Source organism: Lynx canadensis, chromosome A2, assembly GCF_007474595.2.
Source record: "Lynx canadensis isolate LIC74 chromosome A2, mLynCan4.pri.v2, whole genome shotgun sequence".
Lineage (NCBI taxonomy): Eukaryota > Metazoa > Chordata > Mammalia > Carnivora > Felidae > Lynx > Lynx canadensis.
In genome coordinates, this window is record NC_044304.2 from 53,666,940 (window position 1) to 53,690,270 (window position 23,331).

General features: G+C 43.2%; 1 protein-coding gene and 1 pseudogene across 1 annotated transcript in view; one reads left to right on the top strand and one right to left on the bottom strand.

Moving 5' to 3' along the window:
• The first annotated feature begins 1,496 nt into the window (after nucleotides 1-1,496).
• MKRN2 (makorin ring finger protein 2) overlaps nucleotides 1,497-23,331 on the top strand; it is a 28,043-nt gene continuing 6,208 nt past the window's right edge. Inside the window, exons 1-6 of the mRNA XM_030307438.2 lie at nucleotides 1,497-1,613; nucleotides 15,004-15,132; nucleotides 16,454-16,635; nucleotides 17,784-18,088; nucleotides 19,362-19,576; nucleotides 21,852-21,962. Coding sequence (XP_030163298.1) covers nucleotides 1,588-1,613; nucleotides 15,004-15,132; nucleotides 16,454-16,635; nucleotides 17,784-18,088; nucleotides 19,362-19,576; nucleotides 21,852-21,962 — 968 coding nt within the window. The 5' untranslated portion in view covers nucleotides 1,497-1,587. The remainder of the gene's footprint in view (nucleotides 1,614-15,003; nucleotides 15,133-16,453; nucleotides 16,636-17,783; nucleotides 18,089-19,361; nucleotides 19,577-21,851; nucleotides 21,963-23,331) is intronic.
• LOC115509555 lies at nucleotides 15,965-16,085 on the bottom strand (annotated as a pseudogene).

Consider the following 23,331-nt stretch of genomic DNA (forward strand, 5'->3'; position numbering starts at 1 on the left):
AGAGCCTTTATTCACCTAGCTCGAGCTCAATCCCCTACCTGCACCGACACAGCGGTGAGATACTGGGGAGAAAGAGCGAGTTTCAAAAGAACAAAGGTTTTATTGGGGCCTGGGGCAGTTGGTGAGGTAATGGCTGTGGCCTCAGCCGATTGGCTGGGGAAGGGTCTGAGTCCTGTTAGGCAGGTGAGCGGGAGGTTACTCAAGGGGAGGAGGCGTGGTCAAGGTGAAGGACACAGAACAAGATGGAGTGGTGGTGGTGGGGGGGCGTAGGCCCGCCCTTTCAGAACCATGAGGATGGAAATGGAGAGAGTGATGTGTAGAACAAAAGCAAAAGAAAAAAATTAAATTTCCTTACAACTTACAGCCCATTTACAAGTTCTTGAGATAGGCCAAGAGACCTTCCTCTAGGAACTCAACTGCCTTGATGTTAATACTTTGCAAAGGGCAAAAGGCCATCTTAGCTTAACATTATCCCACTCCTCCAGGATCCTGTGAGTCTCCTTTAACGTCTAAATATTCCTTTGGAAACTTCCTTTATTTCTACCCCCCAAGGTATGTTACCAATCATCCTCCAAACATATGGCCCACTGATACACATCCAAAAGGTGTCATGACTAAGGTTTTACTAGACAGAAGTAAATGACCTTTTCCTCATAGCTAGCCCCTCAAGGTCCTGGAAACCTTGCTTCCAAATTCCTTAGACACTTACACTATCCCTAACTCCCTCCTAACTTGAAGGTACATAGTCACTCCTCATGATCCTCGAGCAGCTCTTTCTGCCCATGGGTCCTGTCCCCAAGCTTTAATAAAACTACCCTTTTTGCACCAAAGATGTCTCAAGAATTCTTTCTTGACCATTAACTCCGGAAACCCCAACATGTCCACATCAAGAAGATGCACTGGAGAGAGGTGTGGGAGCAGGATCTGCAGATACAGAGAACCAGAGGAAAGTGTCACAAATATCTTTTGGGGTTTCCACCATAGGAAACGGAAGACGAAAAGCCGGGGGGGGGGGGGGGTCGGGGGGGGAGGCGGAATGGAAAACCTGGGGTGGGAGTAGATATCTTAGAAAAGAGCAAATGGGAGGGAGCTAAGGAATTCCTTAAGTGGGAGTCGAGGTCTGGCCTGGCGGGAACAGTCGAGGCAGGGCCTGAGATGGGGGTCTAGGGAGTGCAAGTTTGGGTTCTAAGGCATATTTGTAATTTACGCGCGCATTGGAGGGGTGGGAGCTTGGCCTCCTGAGGTGTAAGGCGTTTCTAAGGACCCGACACAGGGCAAGCCGGTAGAAACCGACAACAGGAATAAGACTGGGAAGAGTAGGTCCCCAGCCAGGCCCGCTTGGGGACCGGGAGGCTCGCAAATGCCTGACCCGGAGCTCTTGGATGGGAGGTCGCCCAGCCTCAGCCCTCAGGCGGAACCAATTATGACGGCGGTGAGGTTTCCGGCCGGCGCTACAGAGATGCCACACGGAAGGGGCGGTGTACGCCGGCGTGACGCGGCCGCGCGGGATGGGCAGGGCCGAGGCGACGACGACGGCGGCGAGAGCGAGAGACGGTGGCGCGACAAGGGCCCTCAAGCCCGGCCACCATGAGCACCAAGCAAGTCACTTGCAGGTTAGTGCGGGGTGTCCAGGAGTAACGGGACACTTCGCTTTCCCTTCGCCCCCCCAAGCCCCCGCTCCGGCCCCTTGGCGGCTGGTGCACCCCAGCCCCACTACCAGGGAAACTGAGGCTGAGCGGATTCTTGAAAAGTTGCTCAGCTGTTCGCGGTCCGGCTTTCCTGGGCGGAGCTCGGGTTGCGGCGGGAACCGGTCACCTGGAGTGTGTGTGGCTATGTGTTTGGGATGAGACCCCAGGTCAGGCCAGCGCCGGGGCCTGTGAGCTGGAAGGACGAGCTAGCCAGGGCCGTGCAGGTCGCTGAGGCCTGAGGGTGGGGGTGGAGCCCTTGGAACTTGGAGTTTAGCTGGAAAAGGAGATTTGGAATTGGGTAAAGAGACGCTAAGTGATCGTTTGCCAGTGGGGATACCACACAGGAATAGGTTATCGATCTATAATCAGGGCCTAGAACGAGCTGGGGTCCCGAAAGGGGTCTTCGTTTTCCAAGAGTTTGAAGATCTCTGCGGCCTAAATTTGCAGACTCAGCAAATAAGAATTGTGCGGGGAAATAAAAATGTCGGGTAGTATTTACTGAAAGTTGGTGAAGTGCTTTGCATATTTCCAAGTGCTCTATATTCATTGTCACTAGACTTCACAATAACACTGCCAGGAAGATATAATTCCCATTTTACAATACAGGAAATTCAGATTGAAAGAGATTAAGTGACACTCTTACTGAGACACCCATTTATGTGGAGAAGTACAATGGTAATGGATGGATGGTGTAGAAAATTCGAAACCGGATGCTACACTGCGACTGCTCCTGTGAAGCAGAAAGAGCTTGGTTGTGTAACACCCTCGTTCCTTGGTGAACTTGTGGCTTACCAATCCTGGGTTCCTAGTCTTGTTGGCCTGATACTTGGACAGTACAAATTTTAATAACTGGTTTCAGTGTGTGGGAAACATTGCCCCCCAAAATCAGTTGTATAGTTTGATTATGTAATGAACAGTTTATTAAATTCTCATCTATGTTGTTACTTCTTAATTAGCATGAATAATTGAGAAGGGACTATGTAAAAAGTTTCGGTTAGTATTAATATGTATTAACTGTTCAACCAGTTTATCCAAGGCCATGGCTTATATGAAGCAGTAGTCAGAAATTTGCACTCAGTGTCTACAGAAAATAGGTTATCTGTGTTAGAAATATCTTTTGTGAGACCTGTTTGTGTTCATTTTTATTTGTATGAAGCAAGCGTTGTGTGTAATTGTATAGCAGATTTTGGTTACTCTTCTTAAGATGTGTCCACAAAAGAATACACATTTGTGTAATGCTTTATAATTGAATTTTAACTCTTTATAGTATCTAGTTTTACAGAGAAGGACTTGGAACTTACTCCTAACTTCACATCTAAATGCAGGAGCAAAAACTTAAATCAAGATCATCTTGTTTTTTTTCCTTCTGCACTGAGATGGCCTAACCTGAAAGCTTTAATTTAATTTAATTTAACAGGGGCATCCTGCAGGATGTTGTTGCATATAAACTCAAGAGTGGGTTGGAATGTTGGAAAGGGATCACTTCTGTTTAAGTACTGATGTTTGGTGGAGCCCTTAAAATGCGCTGGGTGCTCTAACGGCCACATTGCCTGTAACCCAGCAACCCTCACTGTTCCACAGATTGTGAAACAAAGCCTGTGCACTGAAGTGATTGCCTGAGGTCATTCAGCTTCTAAGTGGCCAAGGTGTGGCATCGGAGCCCATGCGCTCATTGACCCGATGACATCCAAATAAATTTAGGAAATGATAAAGTTTCTTCACTACAGGAATTTTTAAAGCTATTCATATGTGCCTATGTAAGGAAAATGCACGTAAAAATATACAGAAAGTAAAAGAAGTTTACTTGTAAAAGGGTGTGAGGGAGTCCAATCTCGCAAGGACTGCATCACCAAATAAAAAACTAGAACACATTTAAATGAACAGAAACTGCAGTATTACCTAGAGTACCAAGTTCACATTAGTGTTTCATGGTGGAAAAGCTTCTCACATTGTATTATCTTCACAAAAGTCTTATCTCCAGACATTGGTAACTCACAGGAAATGTCCAAGATAGGATTTATTTTGGGAGACCAGGCCTTAACAGGGTGCTCAGCTGTTTTGGATTTATCTGAAGGTGAAAAGTGTTTTTTGCTTTGTTTTCCTGGCTGTGGCATGTGATGTACATGCTTATTCTGAATAGCAGCAGGACAGAGTTTAAGTTTTGCCTTTATTCTGATATGCAGACATCTCTAAGAGATGGATGTTGAAATGCTAGGATTCCCAAATTTAACGACAAAGACACTCCATATGTTTATTGCCTGGAATGGCAAGAATGGCTACTCACACAGTTGTGCTGTCAATCAGCTCTTCTGATTTCTCCCATGCCACTCTATCCACAAACAAGCTGGGAATTATTTTTGCTGATTCTTCTTGCTAACTATTTTCCCATGTCTTCCAGTCTGTTTTTAAAGTCCTGGTGCAGCTCTCTCCGCCCCACCCCTGCTTGTGCTCTGTGTCTCTCTGTCTTTCACAAATGAATAAACATAAAAAAAAAGTCGGGGGGGAGGCACCTGGGTGGCTCAGTTGGTTGAGCATCCGACTTCGGCTTAGGTCATGATCTTGCGGTTCGTGAGTTCGAGCCCCGTGTCGGGCTCTGTGCTGACAGCTCAGAGCATGGAGCCTGCTTCAGATTCTGTGTCCTCCTCTCTCTCCGCCCCACCCCTGCTTGTGTTCTGTGTCTCTGTGTCTTTCAAAAATGAATAATCATAAAAAAATTTTTTTTAAGTCCTGGTGCAGGCCTTTATGATAGCTTGGTAACCACTTTCTTTTCTTCTATGATAGAGGTTCCTTTGTCTTATCACAGGCAAAGACCTAGAATTTGTTTCCTTGGAACATCAAGCTTGGAATCACAAAAAATGAGGGACCTTGTCAGCCAGTAAGTGGTAGAAGAGCTTGAAATCTGGAGTTGGGCAGTTCGGGATTCTGATCCTGCTACCACCTGTGCTACAACTTACTCATCTATAAAAATGGAGATGGTAACGCCTAACCCGCGGAGTTAGTTAAGGGATTAGACAGTAACAGCAAACCATCATAGAGTGTTTTTGGGGTGGTAGGCTAAGCATTTACATGCATGGTCTCAGCCAGACCTCAGAGTCATCTATCACAGAAGTCTATGGAATACAATTATTATATTATGGTTGGGGAAATTGAAGCTTGGAGATTTAAATAACTTGCTCATGGTCATATAGCAAGCTCTCTGATTTCACAGTGTTAACTATTACACTATACTTCATCCCTACGTCTCTTAACATTTATTTCAGGCCTACCACCAGGCCCAGCATTAACCCCTTTACCTGTCACTGGATCTGTTATCACATGCCGTACAGCCATAAAATTTAAGTCTGAAAATATGTAAGGAAATGTAAAGAAAAGTGACACTGAGAATGTAGATTACCCATATACTCAGATATGATTTGCAGAAGCATTTTGCTAAAGATATGCACCATTGAAAGGCATGTAAGAAACTAAATTGAATTTGTTTGGCTCAGTCCTGCGCTGCAGCTAGAGCTGCTAGTGGTTCTGTGGCTAGAAGTGAACCTGATGTCCTTTGCAACATATTTTTTTGTTCTGTTTTGTTTTAACGTTTTATTTATTTTTGGGAGACAGAGAGTGACAGAGCCCAAGCAGGGGAGGGGCAGAGAGAAAGCGAGACACAGAATCCAAAGCAGGCTCCAGGTTCTGAACTGTCAGCACAGAGCCCGATGCAGGGCTCAAACCCATGAACCGCAAGATGATGACCTGAGCTGAAGTCAGGCGCTTAACTGACTGAGCCACCTAGGCACCCCCTGTCCTTTGCAACATATAGTAGCTACGGTCCTTTGGGGTCACCCAGGATAACAGACCCTTTTGGAGTCCCCCCGAGAAATCTCCCTACTCTGAGTCTCCAGTTATGCACTGTTCCCCTTCATACTACTCACCCCCTTCCCATTCCCCACCCCAGTTCATGTCTCAGCCTTCTCTCTAGGAAGATATAAGGGATGGTTTGACCCATCCCTTAAGATTGAATAGTTGGAAATTCATTACAAGGTGCAGTATGAGAGAGGCCTGGATTAAACTTAGTATAACATAGATGGGGAGGGATAGCTCTAAGCAGTTGACAAGATGCTTCAAAGGACAGGCAGGATGTGTTCAAACTAGTTTTCTGTTTGTCGCTGGGGAGTGGAAATGATGACATATGCTACAAAAATAGGACTGAGCTGGCTTCATTTCTTACATAACCCTTATTTCATGCTCCCCTTGAAGGCACTGCACTGGTGGTGGTCTAGAAGTTATTTTTGAAGCTGTTTAAATCTCAGCTTAGTCACTTACAGAAGTGAAATGTCTTGCATGAAGTCACCAGCTTATAAGTGACTAATTAGAAGCTCTAGTTGATGGTTAAGTATTTGTTTTCCTAATGGGGAAGAGAGTGAATGAGCAGAGTTTGGAAGGCAGATTGTCTGAAGAAGACTTACAGGAGGTGGTAGAATTATAAAAGGCACCCTTGTAGGACCACGAAGAACCTGTCCTCTTGTATGCCTGGTTAACAAATAGTATTTGGTAGAGAACCTCTGGTAGTCTCCTACTCACCTTTTCTGTTTCTGTTTCTTTTTCTTTCTTTCCTTTTTTTTTTTTTTTTTGAAATCTTTAGTGTCTCCAAAGGAAACTATTACAGAAGTATTTATTAGATCTTATTTTTTGTGGACCTGTTTATATAGCCACTTTGAGCCTGTTCTCGTCCAGTATTTATGAGTTTACTAATCATGGTAGTAATCTGTCTTTCTTTGTCATTCAGAGTTGGCTCTTGGTGCTGATTTTTTTTTTAACTTTTATACACACATTAGGGTAAGTGAAATAACCCGAACACAAACGACCACATGTTGTATGATCCTACTTATATGTAATGTCAAGAAGAGGGGCAGAGGTGCCTGCTGGCTCAGTTGGTAGAGCATATGACTCTTGATGTTGGGGTCATGAGTTCAAGCTGGTCCACGAAGGAAGGCCGCTGGAAACAATTCAGTGCAAAAGGTGGGCTACAGTGTTTTTGACAGGGGCCACAGCATGGGTAAAGGCAGAGTGACAGGGAAGTCAGTTTTGGTTGGAAAAGGTCAGGGTATCTGGGAAAATTGGAGCTGGGGACCCCCTCCTAGCAATTTGACCTTCTGTAAGTCTTCACTGGTCTCTGAGCCTCAGCTTCCCTACTTGCATCGTGGGTGTAGTGGTACTACAGTATTGCTGGGGTTAACTGAGCTATTGAAGTGAACGGGCTAGTATTGATAGTACTGTTCAGTAGATCTTTGGTATTTTTTCACATTTCATGTATTTCTCATAATATACTCTTTCAGAGGGAGGGAGGGCCTTCCTTGCCCAAAAGTCTTCATTCAAGAGGCATCTGAGTTATTAGCCCTCTCTAAAAAAGATAAATCGTGAAAATCATATAGAAGAAGGAGGAAATGGGTAAAACCAGAAGGTTGTGAGTTGATAATGTGGAAGCTGGTGCTGGGACATCTTGAGAGTTCATTCTGCCATTTGGTTTACTTTTGTATATGTTTCATATGTGTTTGGAATTCTCCATAAAATGTCTTTTTAAATACATTAAAACATGGGTTCACAGATAAAGCTCCTTTACAAAGCAGCCTCCTAACAGGCTCTTCCCCTGCACTTTCAGTCCTCTTCAAATCTGTCTTCCATCTTGCAGCTCAAGTGGCTTTTTCTGAAAGAGGCCTGGGAAAAGGTGTGTATGATAACTGTACAAGCATGCCCCAGAAATAGTGCATGTTCGGTTCCAGGCCACTGCAGTAAAGCAAATTTTGGAATCAAGTGAATCAAGCGAATTTTTTGGGTTTTCCGGTGCATGTAAAAGTTACGTTTATCCTGTAGTCTATAAAATGTGCAATAGCGTTATGTCTAAAACACCATGCACATACCTTCATTTAAAAATACTTTTAGGAGTGCCTAAGTGGCTCAGTTGTTTAAGCATCTGACCTCTTGATCTCACTCAGGTCATGAGTTCAAGCCCCACATCAGGCTCTGCACTGATAGCATGGAATCTGCTTGGGATTCTCTCTTTCTCCCCCTCTCTTTGCCCCCCCTCACTTGCTCGCTCTCTTTCCCTCAAAAATAAATAAGTGAACTTAAGGGGAAAAAAAAGACAAAAATGAAATTTGCCCCATTGACTCTCTTTTTATAAACCATTTCTCTGCAGCATGTGATGCTGTGTGATAGCATTTTACCCATAGCAGCACTTCTTTAAAAATTGGGAGTCCAGGGGCACCTTGGTGGCTCAGTCAGTTAAGCGTCAGACTTCAGCTCAGGTCCTGATCTCATGGTTTGTGAGTTCGAGCCCCGCATCGGGCTCTGAGCCTGGAGCCTGCTTCGGATTCTGTGTCTCCCTCTCTCTCTGCCCCTCCCCCTCTTGTGCGCTCTCTCTCTCTCTCTCAAACATAAATAAAATATATAAATAAATAAATAAATTGGGAGTCTATCCTTTCAAACTCTGCCACTGTTTTATCAACCAAGTTTATGTAATATTCTAAATCTTTTGTTGTCATTTCACCAATCTTCACAGCATCTTCACCAGGAATAGGTCTCCCAAAATCACCTTCTTTGCTCATCCATAAGAAGCAACTCCTCGTCTGTTTTAAGTTTTATCATGAGATTGCAGCAATTCAGTCCCATCTTCAGGCTCCGTTTTTTTTTTTTGTTTTTTTTTGTTTTTAATGTTTATTTATTCTTGAGAAAGAGACAGAGCAGGAGCAAGGGACGGGCAGAGAGAGAGGGAGACACAGAATCTAAAGCAGGCTCCAGGCTCTGAGATGTCAGCACAGAGTCCGGTACAGGGCTCTAACCTTCGAACTGAGAGATCATGACCTGAGCTGAAATCCAGTGCTTAACCCACTGACCCATCCAGGTTCCTCTCTCTCTCTCTCTCTCTTTTTTTTTTTAATTTTAAAACTGCTTATTTTTGAGAGAGACAGACAGACAGACAGGATCTGAAGTGGGCTCTGTGCTGAGAGTGGAGAACTGATGTGGGGCTCAGACTCACGAACTGTGAGGTCATGGCCTGAATGGAAGTCAGATGCTTAACTGAGCCACCCTGGCACCCCTTCAGGCTCCACTTCTAATTCTAGTTCTCTTGATATTTCCACCACATCTGTAGTTAACTTCTTCCCCTGATGTCTTGAACCCTCAATGTCATCCATGAGAGTTAGAATCAGTTTCTTCCAAACTCCTATTAATGGTGATATTTTGACTTCTTCCCATGAATCACAAATGTTAATGGAATCTAGAAGGGGAAGCCTTTCTGGAACCAGGTTTTTAATTTACTTTGCCCAGACCATTAGAGGAATCACTGTCTGTGGCAGCTATAGCCTTACACAATGTATTTCTTAAATAGTAAGACTTGAAAGTTGAAATCACTTCCTGATCCTTGGGCTGCAGAATGGATGTTGTGGTAGCAGACATGAAAATAATAATTAATTTCGTACATCTCCAGCAGAGCTCTTGGGTGACCAAGTGCGTTGTCAATGAGCAGTAATGTTTTGAAAGGAACCTTTTTTCTGAGCAGTAGGTCTCAATAGTAGACTTAAAATATTCCGTAAACCACACTGTAAACAGTTGTGCTGTCATCCAGTCTTTGTTGTTCATTCATAGATCACAGGCAGAATAGATGTAGCATAATTCTAAAGGGCCCTGGGATTTTCATAATGGTAATGAGCACTGGCTTCAACCTCAAGTCACCAACTGCATTAGCTCCTAACAAGAGAGTCGGCCTGTCCTTTGAAGCTTTGAAGCCAGGCATTGACTTCTCTCTAGCTAAGAAAGTCCTAGATGGCATCTTCTTCCAATAGAAGGCTGTTTTGTTTTTATTGAAAATCTGTTGTTTAGTGTAGCCACCTTTGTTAATGATCTCATCTAGATCTTCTGGATAATGTGCTGCAGCTTCTACATCAACACTTGCTGCTTTACCTTACACTCTTATGCAATGAAGACAGCTTCTTTCCTTTAACCTCATGAACCAACCTCTGCTAGCTTCAGACTTTTCTTTCTTTCTCCCTCCCTCTTTCTTTCCTTCTTTCTTTCTTTCTTTCTTTCTATCTATCTATCTATCTATCTATCTGTGTTTATTTATTTTGAGAGAGAGCATGCACACAAGCTAGGGAGGGGCAGAGAGAGAGAGAGAGAGAATCCCAAGCAGGCTCCACACTTAGAGCAGAGCCCCATGTGAGGCTCAGTCTCATGACTGCAGGATCACAACCTGAGCTAATTCCAAGAGTCAGACACTTAACTTGAGCTACCCAGGTGCCCAGCTTCAGACTTTTCTTCAGCAGCTTTCTCACCTCTCTCAGCCTTCACAGAATTGAAGAGAGTTAGGGCCTTGCTGTCAATTAGGCTTTGGCTGGTGTTATCTTCTCTCCATCCTAAAACTTTCTCCATATCAGTGCTCAGGCTGTTTGGCTTTCTTATCATTTGTGCGTTCACTGGAGTAGCACTTTTAATTTTCTTCAAGAACTTTTCCTTTGCATTCACAACTTGGCTAAATGTTTGGTGCAAGTGGCCTAGCTTTTGGTTTTTCTCAGTTTTTGACATGCCTTCCTCAGTAAGCTGAATCATTCCTAGCTTTTAGGGTAAAGTGAGAAACTTAGGACTCTTCATTTCACTTGAACACTTAGAGGCCACTGTAGGGTTATTAATTGGCTTGATTTCAATACTGTGTGTCAGGAAACGGGGAGCCACCCAAAGGAAGGAGAGAGAGATGGGGAACGGCCTGTTGGTGGAGCAGTCAGAACACACACATTAATTGATTAAATTTGCCATCTCATATAGACATGGTTCATGGTACCTCAAAACAATTACAATAGCACCATCAAAGGTCACTGGTCACAGATAACTGTAACATATAATAATAATGAAAAAGTTTAACGTCTTACAAGAATTACCAAAATGTGACACAGACAGATGTGAGTAAATGCTATTGGAAAATGGCACCAACAGACTTGCTCGAAGCAGGACTGCCACAAACCTTCAATTTGCAAAATGCAGTATCTGCAAAGCACTATAAAGCAAAGTATGCCTGTAAACAGTTTTCTTTATGACAGAACTCTCAGAACCTTTCCTCTGCTACTCTCTGTTGTAAATCTCTAAGAAAGACTAGATTGTGCCATTTCCTAAGTTGACTTGACCATTTGTTATCTCTTGTTTTGAGATGCACTCATCAGTGTCTCAGCTGACATAGGGTAAGTTGGAGCACAGTTAAATGATGCTCCAGCGTCATCTCTCAGCAGGCCTGTTTGAACCCCCTACAGTGCCTCTCTTCTGTGCATTTTTCTTCCTGTTCTCTCTTTCCTCTCTCCCACTGGCATCCCTACCACTTTGCAGACTCTGCTTGGACCTGACCTCCTCTGGGATGTTGCCCTCTCTCAGCCCATGGTATGTGTCTCCTCAGCACTCTGCATGCTTTGTGATAAGGCACAGGTCACTTTTATAACGTCAGCTTAGTTGTCATTGTTCTTTACTGGACTTTAATGAGAGCTGGACTTTGGGGGTACCTACTGTGAGATAGGTTCTGTACTGAGCATTTTATATTTTTTTTAACCATACCTTTGCCAGTGTGTATGTTTTTAAAACTAAAATAACCATATATTATTACAAAAGCAGTATATGTTCATGGTAGAAATGTTAGAACATACAGATCAGGAAAAAGAAGAAAGTAAATATACTTTACCCACAAAGATTGCCTCTCTTAATATGTTATCATATATTGGAGCACCTGGGTGGCTCAGTGGGTTGAGCTTCCGATTTCAGCTCAGGTCGTGATCTCACAGTTTATGAGTTCAAACCCCACATCAGGCTCCATGCTAACAGCTCAGAGCCTGGAACCTGCTTCGGATTTTGTGTCTCCCTCTCTCTCTGCCCCTTCCCCGCTCACACTCTGTCTCTCTCCCTCTCAAAAATAAGTAAACATTTAAAAATATGCTATTATATATCTTTCTGGATTGTTTTCTAAAATCTATTTATTTTGAGGGTGGTGGGAGGAGCAGAGAAGGAGGGAAAGAGAATCCCAAGCAGGCTTCATGCTCAGCACAGAGCCTGATGCGAGGCTCAATCTCACACACTGCGAGATCATGACCTGAGCCAAAGTCGGATGCTTACCCTACTGAGACACTCACTCGCCCCTATAAATGCTGTTTTATAATCTGCTTTTTTGTTAATAATCTTGAACTTTCCATGTCAGTAAGTTTTCATTTTATCTTAGTCCATACTCAGATTTCTCCATTTGTTCCGAACATGTCTTTTACATCTGGTTTGTTCACACTGGAATATAATCCTGGACTAAACATTGCATCGGGTTCTTATGTACCTTATGTAATGTCTACTAACCTAGCACAGCTCCCTCCTTTTTAAATTTTTCTTAACAGCTTTATGGAAGTATAATTTACATACCATAAAATTTACCCATTTTAAGCGTACAAGTCAATGATTTTTAGTAAATTTAGAGTTTTATAAGACCACAATTAAACTTTAGAAAATTTTCATCACCCCAGAGTTACCCCTCCTGCCCATTTGCAGTCACTCTGCATTACCCCTTCTCCCAGCCTGAGGAACCACTTGCCTACTTTTTGTCCCTATGGATTTGCACCCCCGACCTTTTTTTAAAATGTCAGCTCTGTGCCCAAAATGGGGCTTGAACTCATGACCCCAACATCAAGAGTCATATGCTCTACCAACTGAGAAAGCAGGCACCTCTGCCCCTCTTCTTGACATTACATATAAGTAGGATCATACAACATGTGGTCGTTTGTGTTCGGGTTATTTCACTTACCCTAATGTGTTTGAGGTTCACCCACGTTATAGCATGCATCAGTGCTTCACTCCTTTATTGCCAAATAATTCCCATTGTATGGATATATTACATTTTGCTTATCCATTCACCAGTTGATGGAATTGTAAAAGTTTACACTTTCTGGCCGTTATGAATGATGCTTATATGAACATTCATGTACAAGTATTTATGTGAACATACGTTTTTATTTTTCTTGTGTAAACACCCAAGAGTAGAATTACTGAGTCATATGGTAAATTTAAGTTTTAAAAAAACCACCAAACTGTTTTTCCAAACTCAGGTTCCCTCTACTCCTTCCATGACACTTACTTGTTAAAGAAACCTGGCCCACGTACCGCCTCTTCTTTTATATTTATCTGATTGCTTTCTCGTGATGGCTTTTAGCTTGTTCTCAGTCCCTTGCATTTCCTATAAACTGGGGGTTAGATCTGGAGTTTTGTTGGATTCAAGTTAAATTTTTTTGGCTAGAATGTATCACAGGCTATGCTGTGTACTTAATCCATATTGGGTCACATCAGCAGACACGTAATATTTCAACTTCATTTTGTTCCATGTAGATACTGGGTCCAGCATTATTTGTTGAAAAAACCATTCTTTCCCCCATTGAGTTATGCAGACAAGTTTACCAAAGTCAATTGACCATGTGTATGTGACTATTTACAAGTTCTTTAAAGAGATTCCCTCAGCCTCCTTGAACTCCAGTCTGTGTCTGTTCAGCTCAGCAAGACTGCTGTGCTCTGCTTGGGGTTCATCTCCTTGCACCAAGGCCCAGAGTGTGCCTCTCAGCAGAAAGCCAGGCTGAATGTGGGCTTACCTCGTTTCCCTTCTCTCAAGGACCAGTCTTGGGTTGCCTTTTGTTCCTGTCTCAGAGCAGTTGTTTCCTATATTGTGTTCTGCTTTCTAGTTTTTTTGTTTGTTTGTTTTTGCAACAGAGAGAGACAGAGCATGAACGGGGGAGGGTCAGAGATAGAGGGAGACACAGAATCGGAAGCAGGCTCCAGGCTCTGAGCCATCAGCCCAGAGCCCGACGCGGGACACGAACCCACGGACCGCGAGTGACCCGAGCTGAAGTCGGACGCTCAACCGACTGAGCCACCCAGGCGCCCCTGTTTGTTTGTTTTTAATTGCAGGGCTCTTTCATAGCTAGAAGCAAAAATCTGTTCTTTCTTCCTCTCTGTGTTTCAGTTTGAATAGTTGCTGTTGCTGTGTCTTCAGGTCTTCTGAAATGTTCCTTTGTACTCTCTAATTTACAGTAAGTTCTTGCAGTGTAATCTGCATCTCAGATATTGTAGTTTTCACTTCCAGAAGTTCCACTTAGTTCTTTTTTATATCTTCCATTTCTTTCATACTCAGCATAATTGAACATATTTATGATCTTTGTTTTTAAAGTCCTTGTCTACTGATTCCATCATCTGTCATTCCTGTTATTGACTAATTTTTCTCCTTGGTTATGGGTCACATTTGTCTGCTTTTTGGCATCTCTAGTAATTTTTTATTGGATGCCATTGTGAGTGTTTTTGAGCATTTGGATTTTATGGTCTTCCTTCAAAGACTGTTAAAGTAGGTTTTGTCTGACAGTTATTTGCTGTCAGCTTGATCCTTTTGAAGCTTGTTTTTAAGCTTTATTAGGGTGGGTCTAAAATACTCTTGGGGCGCCTGGGTGACTCAGCTCATGATCTCACGGTTCATGGGTTCGAGCCCTGCGTTGGGCTCTGTGCTGACAGCTCAGAGCCTGGAGCCTACTTCAGATTCTGTGCTTTCCTCTCTCTCTCTCAAAAATAAATAATAAACATTAAAAAAAAAAACTTTTTAAAATTACTCTTTACTTTAGGACTCTTTACCCTTATTACCAAGGCATGTCCCTTTGGGATCTCTCTACCATTTGCCAGGTGTCTCTACTCTGGCTGGACAGAATTAGAATGCTTCCCAGTTACTTCTTCAGGACCAGAATTAGACCTCTTGGTGGAACATCTTATATATTTCTTTTGGTGCTGCACTCTGTTACTTGATCTTTGCCACAACCCAGTAAAGTAGGAAGTGTAATTTTCATTTTCTAGATGGAAGTAGTGAGGCATAGGGAAGTTGGTTTTGTGGCTTGCTCATAGGTGGCAGGGCTGGATCTTGGGCTCAGGTCTTGCAATTCCATTACAACCATACGCTTTAAACCCTGTGAGAACAGAGAGAACAGATTTTCAGAGAGCATTTTCTCAGTTTTGAGGCTCACATTTACATATGCAACACCTCAAATCAAGAGGGTTATCTGGAAACAAATTTATGGGATCATTTTTCTTCCAGAAATCTCGTTGAATTAGTTGTGCGTCCAAAATCACTGTCCTAGAATCCAGGAAATACGGACATCTCCAGTGCCTAATAGAGCCTTGATACATAATATATGCATAATAAGCATTTATATGCTAGGCTTAAGAATATGGGGATCTTATAAAGTAAAGTTTTAGAAAGCTTCTAAAAGTTTTATGCCTCTGCTTGTCTCTTCAGGTATTTTATGCATGGTGTGTGTCGGGAAGGAAACCAGTGCCTGTTCTCACATGACTTGGCCAACAGCAAGCCATCCACCATCTGCAAGTACTATCAGAAGGGCTACTGCGCCTATGGGACTCGTTGCAGGCAAGGGCTCCACAGCTACTCCCAGCTTTTCTCCCAAGTTAACTACTGTCAGGGATTCAGATTCCTCACGTGGAGTGTGGGTATTGATGAGAGGAAAGATTTAATTTGAAAGTAATATGACAACAAAAAGTATGGCAAAATCATTTTGAAATCTCAATTTTATTGCCATGAAAATAATTGTAATTTTTCAAAATCACTTTTCAGGCCTTATTCTTATGGGTCTCTAGTTAGAAAATCGCACTCACAGTGTGTATCTCTTGCTTTTTTCCCCACTTAACATGTCCAAGTTTTTCCCTAAGCTGCTACTTTATTTCCTAAGTGTAATTTTATGTTTCATAGTGCTAACATACCATCATCTGATTCACTATTCCTCTCTTAGATATTTAAGTGGTTTCCTGTTTTTTTTGCTATGAGTACCCCTGCAGTGAACATATATATGCATATAGAGTCTGCCTTTTTTCCACTGACATCTGTAGGCAAGTTTTGTGAATTCTAAACAGAAAAACATGCCAAAACTCAGTTCAAGTGCTTTTATGGTGAAGAGCTGATCTGTTCTTTCCTGTGCCGCCTGGAGGGTGGTGGAAGTTGCCCTGCCCCACCGGCAGGTGCCCCAGAGAGACAGTCCAGGAAAGGCCCGCCCGGCTGTTACATTGGCCATCATTAACATTTTGGGGACACCTGCCAGAAGAACACTGGCTTGGATCTCAGAAGATTTCAGTTCAACGTCTGGCTGGACTTTTGGGGATGTCTGTGTGTGGTGTGGGTTATTTTGTCTGTCCCACGCACATCCCACAAGGCCACTTAAGTGTAGGTGATAGATAGCAATGTACCGCTCAGTCTGAATTGCCAGGCATTTTGTACTAATTGATAAGCTTTTGGGAAAACTTTTCAATTAGCAATAATTGCACGTCAGATAAACCTCATTGGCTGCAATACTGCCACTGCGCAAAGCTAATTGATAAGCTTTTTCTCACTTTTCTTTAAGGATTTTTTTTTAGATTTATTTATTTATTTTTTAGAGAAAGAGAGTGTGAACAGTGGGGGGGCAGAGAGAAATGGAGAGGGAGAATCCCAAGTAGGCTCCGTGCTGTGAGCATGGAGTCCGACACAGGGCTCTATCTCATAAACCGTGAGATCATGACCTGAGCCGAAATCAAGAGTCAGAATCTTAACTGACTGAGCCACCCAGGGTCCCCAAGCCTTTTATCATTTAAAATATGGGAAATGATTGTCTCACTCTCCACCTCCACAAAAGGAGAAGAAAGGATGTTCCATGTGCAGGTCGTGTGTCCCTCATATGTTTGCTGTGTGTTTTGTTTAGATACGATCACACGAGACCTTCTGCTGCAGCTGGTGGTGCTGTGGGCACTGTGCCCCATGGCGTGTCCTCCCCGGGTTTCCATAGTCCTCACCCTGCTTCTGACCTCACTGCATCTATTGTGAAAACTAACTTACATGAGCCTGGGAAACGTGAAAAGAGAACGCTGGTACTTCGAGACCGAAGTGAGTGAGCAGAGTGAAAAGCAGTCTCGGTTGTTCATCATGCTCCTTTCTGGCCCTCTCTTGTCAGAGGGCTCCTAATCTGGTCCCCTCCAAGCTGTTCAAGGGTGGAGCCCAGAACTGTCCTGAGAGCAGCTGCATTTGGCTGCAGAGCATTCAGTTGATGCAGTGGGTCTCGGGTTGGGCTGATTGCCAAGTTCGGCCTGACAAGACATGTGGAGTGACCTTTTGTCAGTTTTTAACTGCTGTCTGTATGGGGTGGTTCTGAGAAGCACCAGGCTTTCAGAGCTACATATTTTGATAAAGTGCATATTTCACTGTTTTACTTCCAGATCAGTTCATAGCCTTAGTTCTTGTGCTCAGCCATTGTTTGGTATGTTAGGTTACAGCTTTGGTAATAGAATAGCATATTGGGGTTTGTGGAGGAAGTAGGCTACAAACCATCCAAGTTATTTTTATTGGTTGGTCCTCAGCAGGTGAAGGGATTTCTAGCTCTTGGAATTGTGTTGCGTTAGCTAGGTAGTCTCCATCCTAAGCAAACAAGTAATCGCACTAATCGAATGTGTCCTCTCTAAAAAGGCTAGAAGCGCATGTGGCAGAGGGTATAACTCCTGGTGTGAGGAGGGGGCCATAGGGGAGTCAACACTGGCTTCAGGACCCAGAGGCTCACTCTAGATTTTGATTCTCGTTCACTTTAAAATGATAGGTAACTTTCCTAATATAAAGGAAAGCACTGTGTTCTACCGACTTCATTCTAAATTCCATTTGACTTCTATTATGGTGTTAAAAAAAAAAATTCTCATGATTGTTTTTTAGTGTTAATGGGTCCATGGTTGACATTTCCATAGTTGTCATCTTTAAACCGCAACTTGAGTGTTCCTCTGTATACAGATATCATGGTCTGTTTTGCTGTTTTCCTGTGTTGCCAATTAATGTTTTTTCCTTTCCTAAAAAATCATGGTTGCAGGAATGTCATCAAGAACATTTTATACTTCTCCTTCTATTTTTTCCCTCTTGGCCTATTTCTGTATGATCCAAAGAGTAGAATTCCCAAGGTCAGAGTTACTTAATTTGTTAGGTTTTGACTAAGTGCTTACCAGAAATTTTGGGCCAGTTTTCATTTTTGTGTGTACCGTGTGTTTTGTATTAAGATCTCTCTGGCATGGCTGAAGAAAAGACTTGCCCAAGTGTGGTGAGTAATCCAGGAGGCTGCAGCGATCTCCAGAATGGCCCAGAGATGAAGCCGCATTCCTACCTCGATGCCATCAGGAGTGGCCTTGATGACTTAGAAGCCAGCAGCTCCTACAGCAGTGAGCAGCAGCTGTGCCCCTACGCGGCTGCTGGGGAGTGCCGATTTGGGGATGCTTGTGTCTACCTGCACGGGGAAGTGTGTGAAATCTGTAGGTTACGAGTGCTGCACCCCTTCGACCCAGAGCAAAGGAAAGCTCATGAGAAGGTAAAATCACAAGCTTTTGCATGAGCTTATTTCAAGAAATTTGAAATGGGCTAAGTGACAAAATTGTTGGTATTCCTGTAAGCCATCTTTCTGCCAATAATACCTGCAGTGTGTACCTGGCATATTTATACTCTATTTTCAAGTCCTTTTTCCTGTTGTCATTTTGACAATTTTTGATTATTTAGAATAAAGAAAAAGGGTAGAGGCATCAGAAGACATGTATGTGTCTCTTTCTCTCCCTCTCTCTCTCTCTCTCTCTCTCTCGTGCGCGCGCGCGCGCGCGCACACACACACACACACACGCACGCACGCACACACACACCCTCACCCTCCCTAGGTTTACATATCTTTGTGGCTGAGATCCAGCCAGGCTGAGTTCTAGAGAATTTAAGAAGCCAAGTATTGGAAGGAACCTTTCAGGTCATTAGGTCCCCAGTGTTCATGGAGGTGCTGCCTCCGCTAGGCTCTGTGCTCGGAATAAAGATGGGGTGAGAGAGATAGAGAGGAGCCCACAGCTATAGTGTTAGAGCTTGTGAGGACGAGCAGGCCATGGTGTGTGAGGGGGAGTCTGCCACTGTCCATTGTCTCCGCAGGGATGTTCAGGTGAGCACAGAATTAGAGCTTTCCTCTGCACCCAGGTTAGTTGGCCTTTGTCCTATACATACTGGTTAGTCTCCCATCTGTGTCCACCACGAGCTCCCAAGGGCAGAGCCTAGGTCTTCATACTCTTTGCATTGGCTCTCACACTTGATACACAGTGCTTCACACCGGAGGTATTCAGCATCTGCTCACTGAATGAGTACATTCATTAAATAAACTTGTTCTCTTGAGAAGCAGTGCTGCTTCCCTCTGATTGTGGACTACTGGCCTGATGTTTGAAGTTAAGGATTATTCAGCACTTCTGGTAATTGGTGTGGTTCAGAGTGGGCAAGGACAGCACCCAGAAGAGCCAGGAGATCATGGCCCCAGGCTTTGTGAACTCTGTGATCCCACACTGGTCCTCTCATCTTTTGGGACCTCCGTGGTCTCAGCTGTAAACTGGGGGTGACCATAACATGCTAGGAAAGCAAGGGGCTGGGCCGGCATTGGTTTGAAGTCTTTTTGTTGTCTGAGAGAGCTTTGTGTCCTCAAGGCAGGGGCCGCCTGGGCTCTGCCTGTGGCTGTCAGAGTGTGCATTCCTTGCTGATCTTGGCTATGGCAGTGTGGCCACAGCCTGCTCCCCAGCAGCCCAGAACCTAATAAGAAGTTTCCCTCCTCTCTCTCCATACTTCAGATCTGCATGTCGACATTCGAACACGAGATGGAAAAGGCCTTTGCCTTCCAAGCAAGTCAGGACAAAGTGTGCAGTATCTGCATGGAAGTGGTCCTTGAGAAGGCATCTGCTTCTGAGAGGAGGTTCGGGATTCTCTCCAACTGCAATCACACGTACTGCCTGTCCTGCATTCGGCAGTGGAGGTGTGCCAAGCAGTTTGAGAACCCAATCATTAAGTAAGTTCAGCTAGGGGTTCGATTTGGGGCCTTCTGTCCACTTTTCATCCCTCCCTTGTCTTGCACTGCGAAGGTAACTAGTGTGAATCCTAGCCCTGACTGCAGGGACCTGGGCATGTCAGGTATCCTTCTTGAGCCCGAGTGCCTTTTCCTTTAAAACACTGGTCACAACCTCACAACTCCTGCCGCCTGCTGCTGGCCTTTAGGGTGTCTGGGGACACTCAGCAAGGATTGGCTGTGTGAGAAGGTGTTAATGGCACTGGCCTATTTGACTCCTCTTTGCCCTTAGGCTGATTACCTGTTCACCTTCTCAAACTTTTTTTTCATATGTAAAATAGGGTTGTTGGAGGATTAAATGGAATAATGCATCTAACACATTTCACGTAGTGTCTGACATGTAGGATGTGCTCAGTGGAGCCAACACAGGATCCTTTTCTTCCCCCCAGCTTTCTTGAGATTTAACTGACAGAAAACAACATAGGATTTTTCAATTTTGCGGAGGGATGGGGGAAGAACTTAGTCATATTGAAAAGTGTGTTGTGTACTGTTAGAAACTCTTCACAACCGTTTGTCATAATTCTCTCAGACCCAGTGATGATCATTCTCTTTTACAGATAAGAAAACTGGGGTATAGTGATGTCAAGTAACTTGCCTCAAGTCACACATTTGTGTGGTACAATAATAACAGGTTTATTGAAATAAAAGTGTGCGGTTCAGTGGTTTTTAGTATTTTCACGGTTGTACAACCATCACTTCAATCTAGTTTTCGAACATTTTCATCATCCCCAAAAGAAACCTGTGTCTGCATTCCCTGCCCATTTTCCCCCTGCTCCTTCTGTCCTGTGGATTTGCCTATTGTGGACATTGATTGTAAATGGAGCCTCCGGTACGCGGCCTCTCTGTGTGCAGCACTTTCACTCAGCAGGTTTTCAGAGATCGCCCATTTTGCACATGTGCCGGCGCTTCATTCCTCTTCACGGCCGAATAGCATTGCATTGTGTGGATGTCCACGTTTTGTTCATCAGTTGACAGGCGTTTGGATGGTTTTTCTCTGGGTTATAATAACTAATGCCTCTATGAGTATTCACACACAAGTTGTTGTGTGGCCGTATGTTTGAATTTCTTTTGGGTAGATACCCAGAAGTGGGATTGCTGGGTCATAGGGTAACTGTTCAGCTTATTGAGGAACTGCCGGGCTGCTCTCCACAGCGGCCACACCACAGATGAGGGCTCCACTTGCTCCCCACCTCATCAACACTTGTTACTGGTTGTATCTTGATTTTATTTATTTATTTTCTTAAGCGTATCTATTTTTGAGAAAGGGAGCACGAGCAGGTAAGGGGCAGAGAGGAGACCGGAAATCCTAAGCAGGCTCTGTGCTGAGCTTGAACTCACGAACCATGAGATCATGACCTGAGCCAAAATCAAGAGTCTGAGCTTAACTGACTGAGCGCCCCAGGTGCCCCTCTGTTTCTGATATTAGCCATCCTCGTGGGTATGAAGTGTGATGTATTATGGTTCTGATTTGCATTTCCCTGATAACTAATGATATTGAGCATCTTTTTCTGTGCTTTTCAGCCATTTTGGAGAAATGCCTACTCAGATCTTTTGCCCATTTTAAAATTGGGTTTTTTGTGTGTTTTTTGTAAAGATTTTATTTTAATTTTTTTTTTTTTTTTCAACGTTTATTTATTTTTGGGACAGAGAGAGACAGAGCATGAACGGGGAAGGGGCAGAGAGAGAGAGGGAGACACAGAATCGGAAACAGGCTCCAGGCTCCGAGCCATCAGCCCAGAGCCCGACGCGGGGCTCGAACTCACGGACCGCGAGATCGTGACCTGGCTGAAGTCGGACGCTTAACCGACTGCGCCACCCAGGCGCCCCTTGTAAAGATTTTATTTTAAGTAATCTCTACACCCAAGGTGGGGCTTGAACTCACAACTGCAAAATCAAGAGTCACATGCTCTACTGACTGAGCCAGCCAGGCATTCCAAAGTGGGTTGTCTTTTTATTGTTGAGAAGAATATGTTTTTAACAGTAAATAAGGTTCTACACCTGAAACTATTACTATGCTATATGTTAACTAACTGTAATTTAAATAAACTTGAAAAAAATGTAGTAAATAAGGTTCTTAGATGATTCTGATTGCACTTTTTGGAATTTTGGGTTAGGAAAACACCTGGAGTGGCCATGCATTTGAGCAAGGGGTTTGGTGGTGCAGTGCGCACAGGGTTTGTAATTCATCTGGCCCATACTGATCTGATTCTAATTTCAGGTCTTGTCCAGAATGCCGTGTGATATCAGAGTTTGTAATCCCAAGTGTGTACTGGGTAGAAGATCAGAATAAAAAGAATGAGTTGATCGAAGCTTTCAAACAGGGAATGGGGTAAGTACTTTGAGTTCAGGCATGATGCCTGTGCCTGCCGGGCAAATGCACTATATTTACATACCTTTGAACCCCACAGGTAATAATGTAATTTTTAGATTTTCAGTTTTGAGATATAATTAACAAATAAAATTTTGAAAGATTTAAAGTGTCACGGTGAGTTCACACATATCATGAAAGGATACTCCCATCCAGTTAATTATAATACACCTATCACCCCCTTTTTTTTTTTTGCTTCATTTTTGGGTGAAAACATCCACGTTCTGCTCTTAGCAAATTTCAGTTTTACAGTGTTATCAACTATAGTCACCATATTTTACATAAGATACTTATTCATCATATAGCTGAAAGTTTGTACTGTTTTACCAACCTTTCCTTATTTACCCTAACCTTTAGTCCCTGGGAATCACTTTTTTACTCTGAGTTTGTTTTCATTTGTTTGGGTTTGTTTTAGATTTCACATGTAAGTGATATCAGCATTTGTTTTTCTTTGTCTGGTTGATTTCACTTAGCATAATGCCCTCAAGTTCCATCTGTGTTGTCACAAATGGCAGGATATCCATCTTTGTTGTGGCTGAATAATATTCCATTTTATGTATATTCCACATCTTCTTTATTTGTTGACAGACACTTGGGTTGTTTCTGTATCTTGGCTGTTGTGAATAATGTTATAGCAAACACGAAAGTATAGATATCTCTTCTAACAGGCATGAGGTGATATCTTATTGTGGTTGTGATTTGCATTTCCCTGATGATTAATAATGTTGAGCAACTTTCCATGTGTCTTGAACATTTGTACGTCTTCTTTGGGGAAAACGTCTATTCAGTTCCTCTGCCCATTTTTAAATGGAACGTGGTGGTTGTTTTTTTGCTCTTATATGAGTTCTTTGTAATATTTTCTCCAATTCAGTAGGTTGCCTTTTCATTTTGTTTGGTTTCCTTTGCTGTGCAGAAGCTTTTTAGTTTCATGGAGTCCCACGTGTTTATTTTTGCTTTTGTTGCTTTTGTTGCTTTTGTTTTGGGTGGGCAAATCCACAAAGAACATTTGCTAAATAAGGTGAATGTCAAGGAGCTTACCCCTATGTTTTCTTCTAGGAGTTTTTATGGTTTCAGGGCTTACATTCAAGTCTTCAGTCAGTTTTGAGCTGTTGTGTATGGTATAAGATAGTGGTCCAGTTTCCCTGGCATGTTTTATTGAAGAGCTTGTCCTTTCCCCATTGAATATCTCTGGCTCCTTTGTCGTAAATTAATTGACTAGATATGCATAGGCTTATTTCTGGGCCTTCTATTCTGTTTCACTGAACTATGTATCTGTTTTTATGCTAGTACTAAACTGTTTGGATTACTATAGCTTTGTAGTACAGCTTGA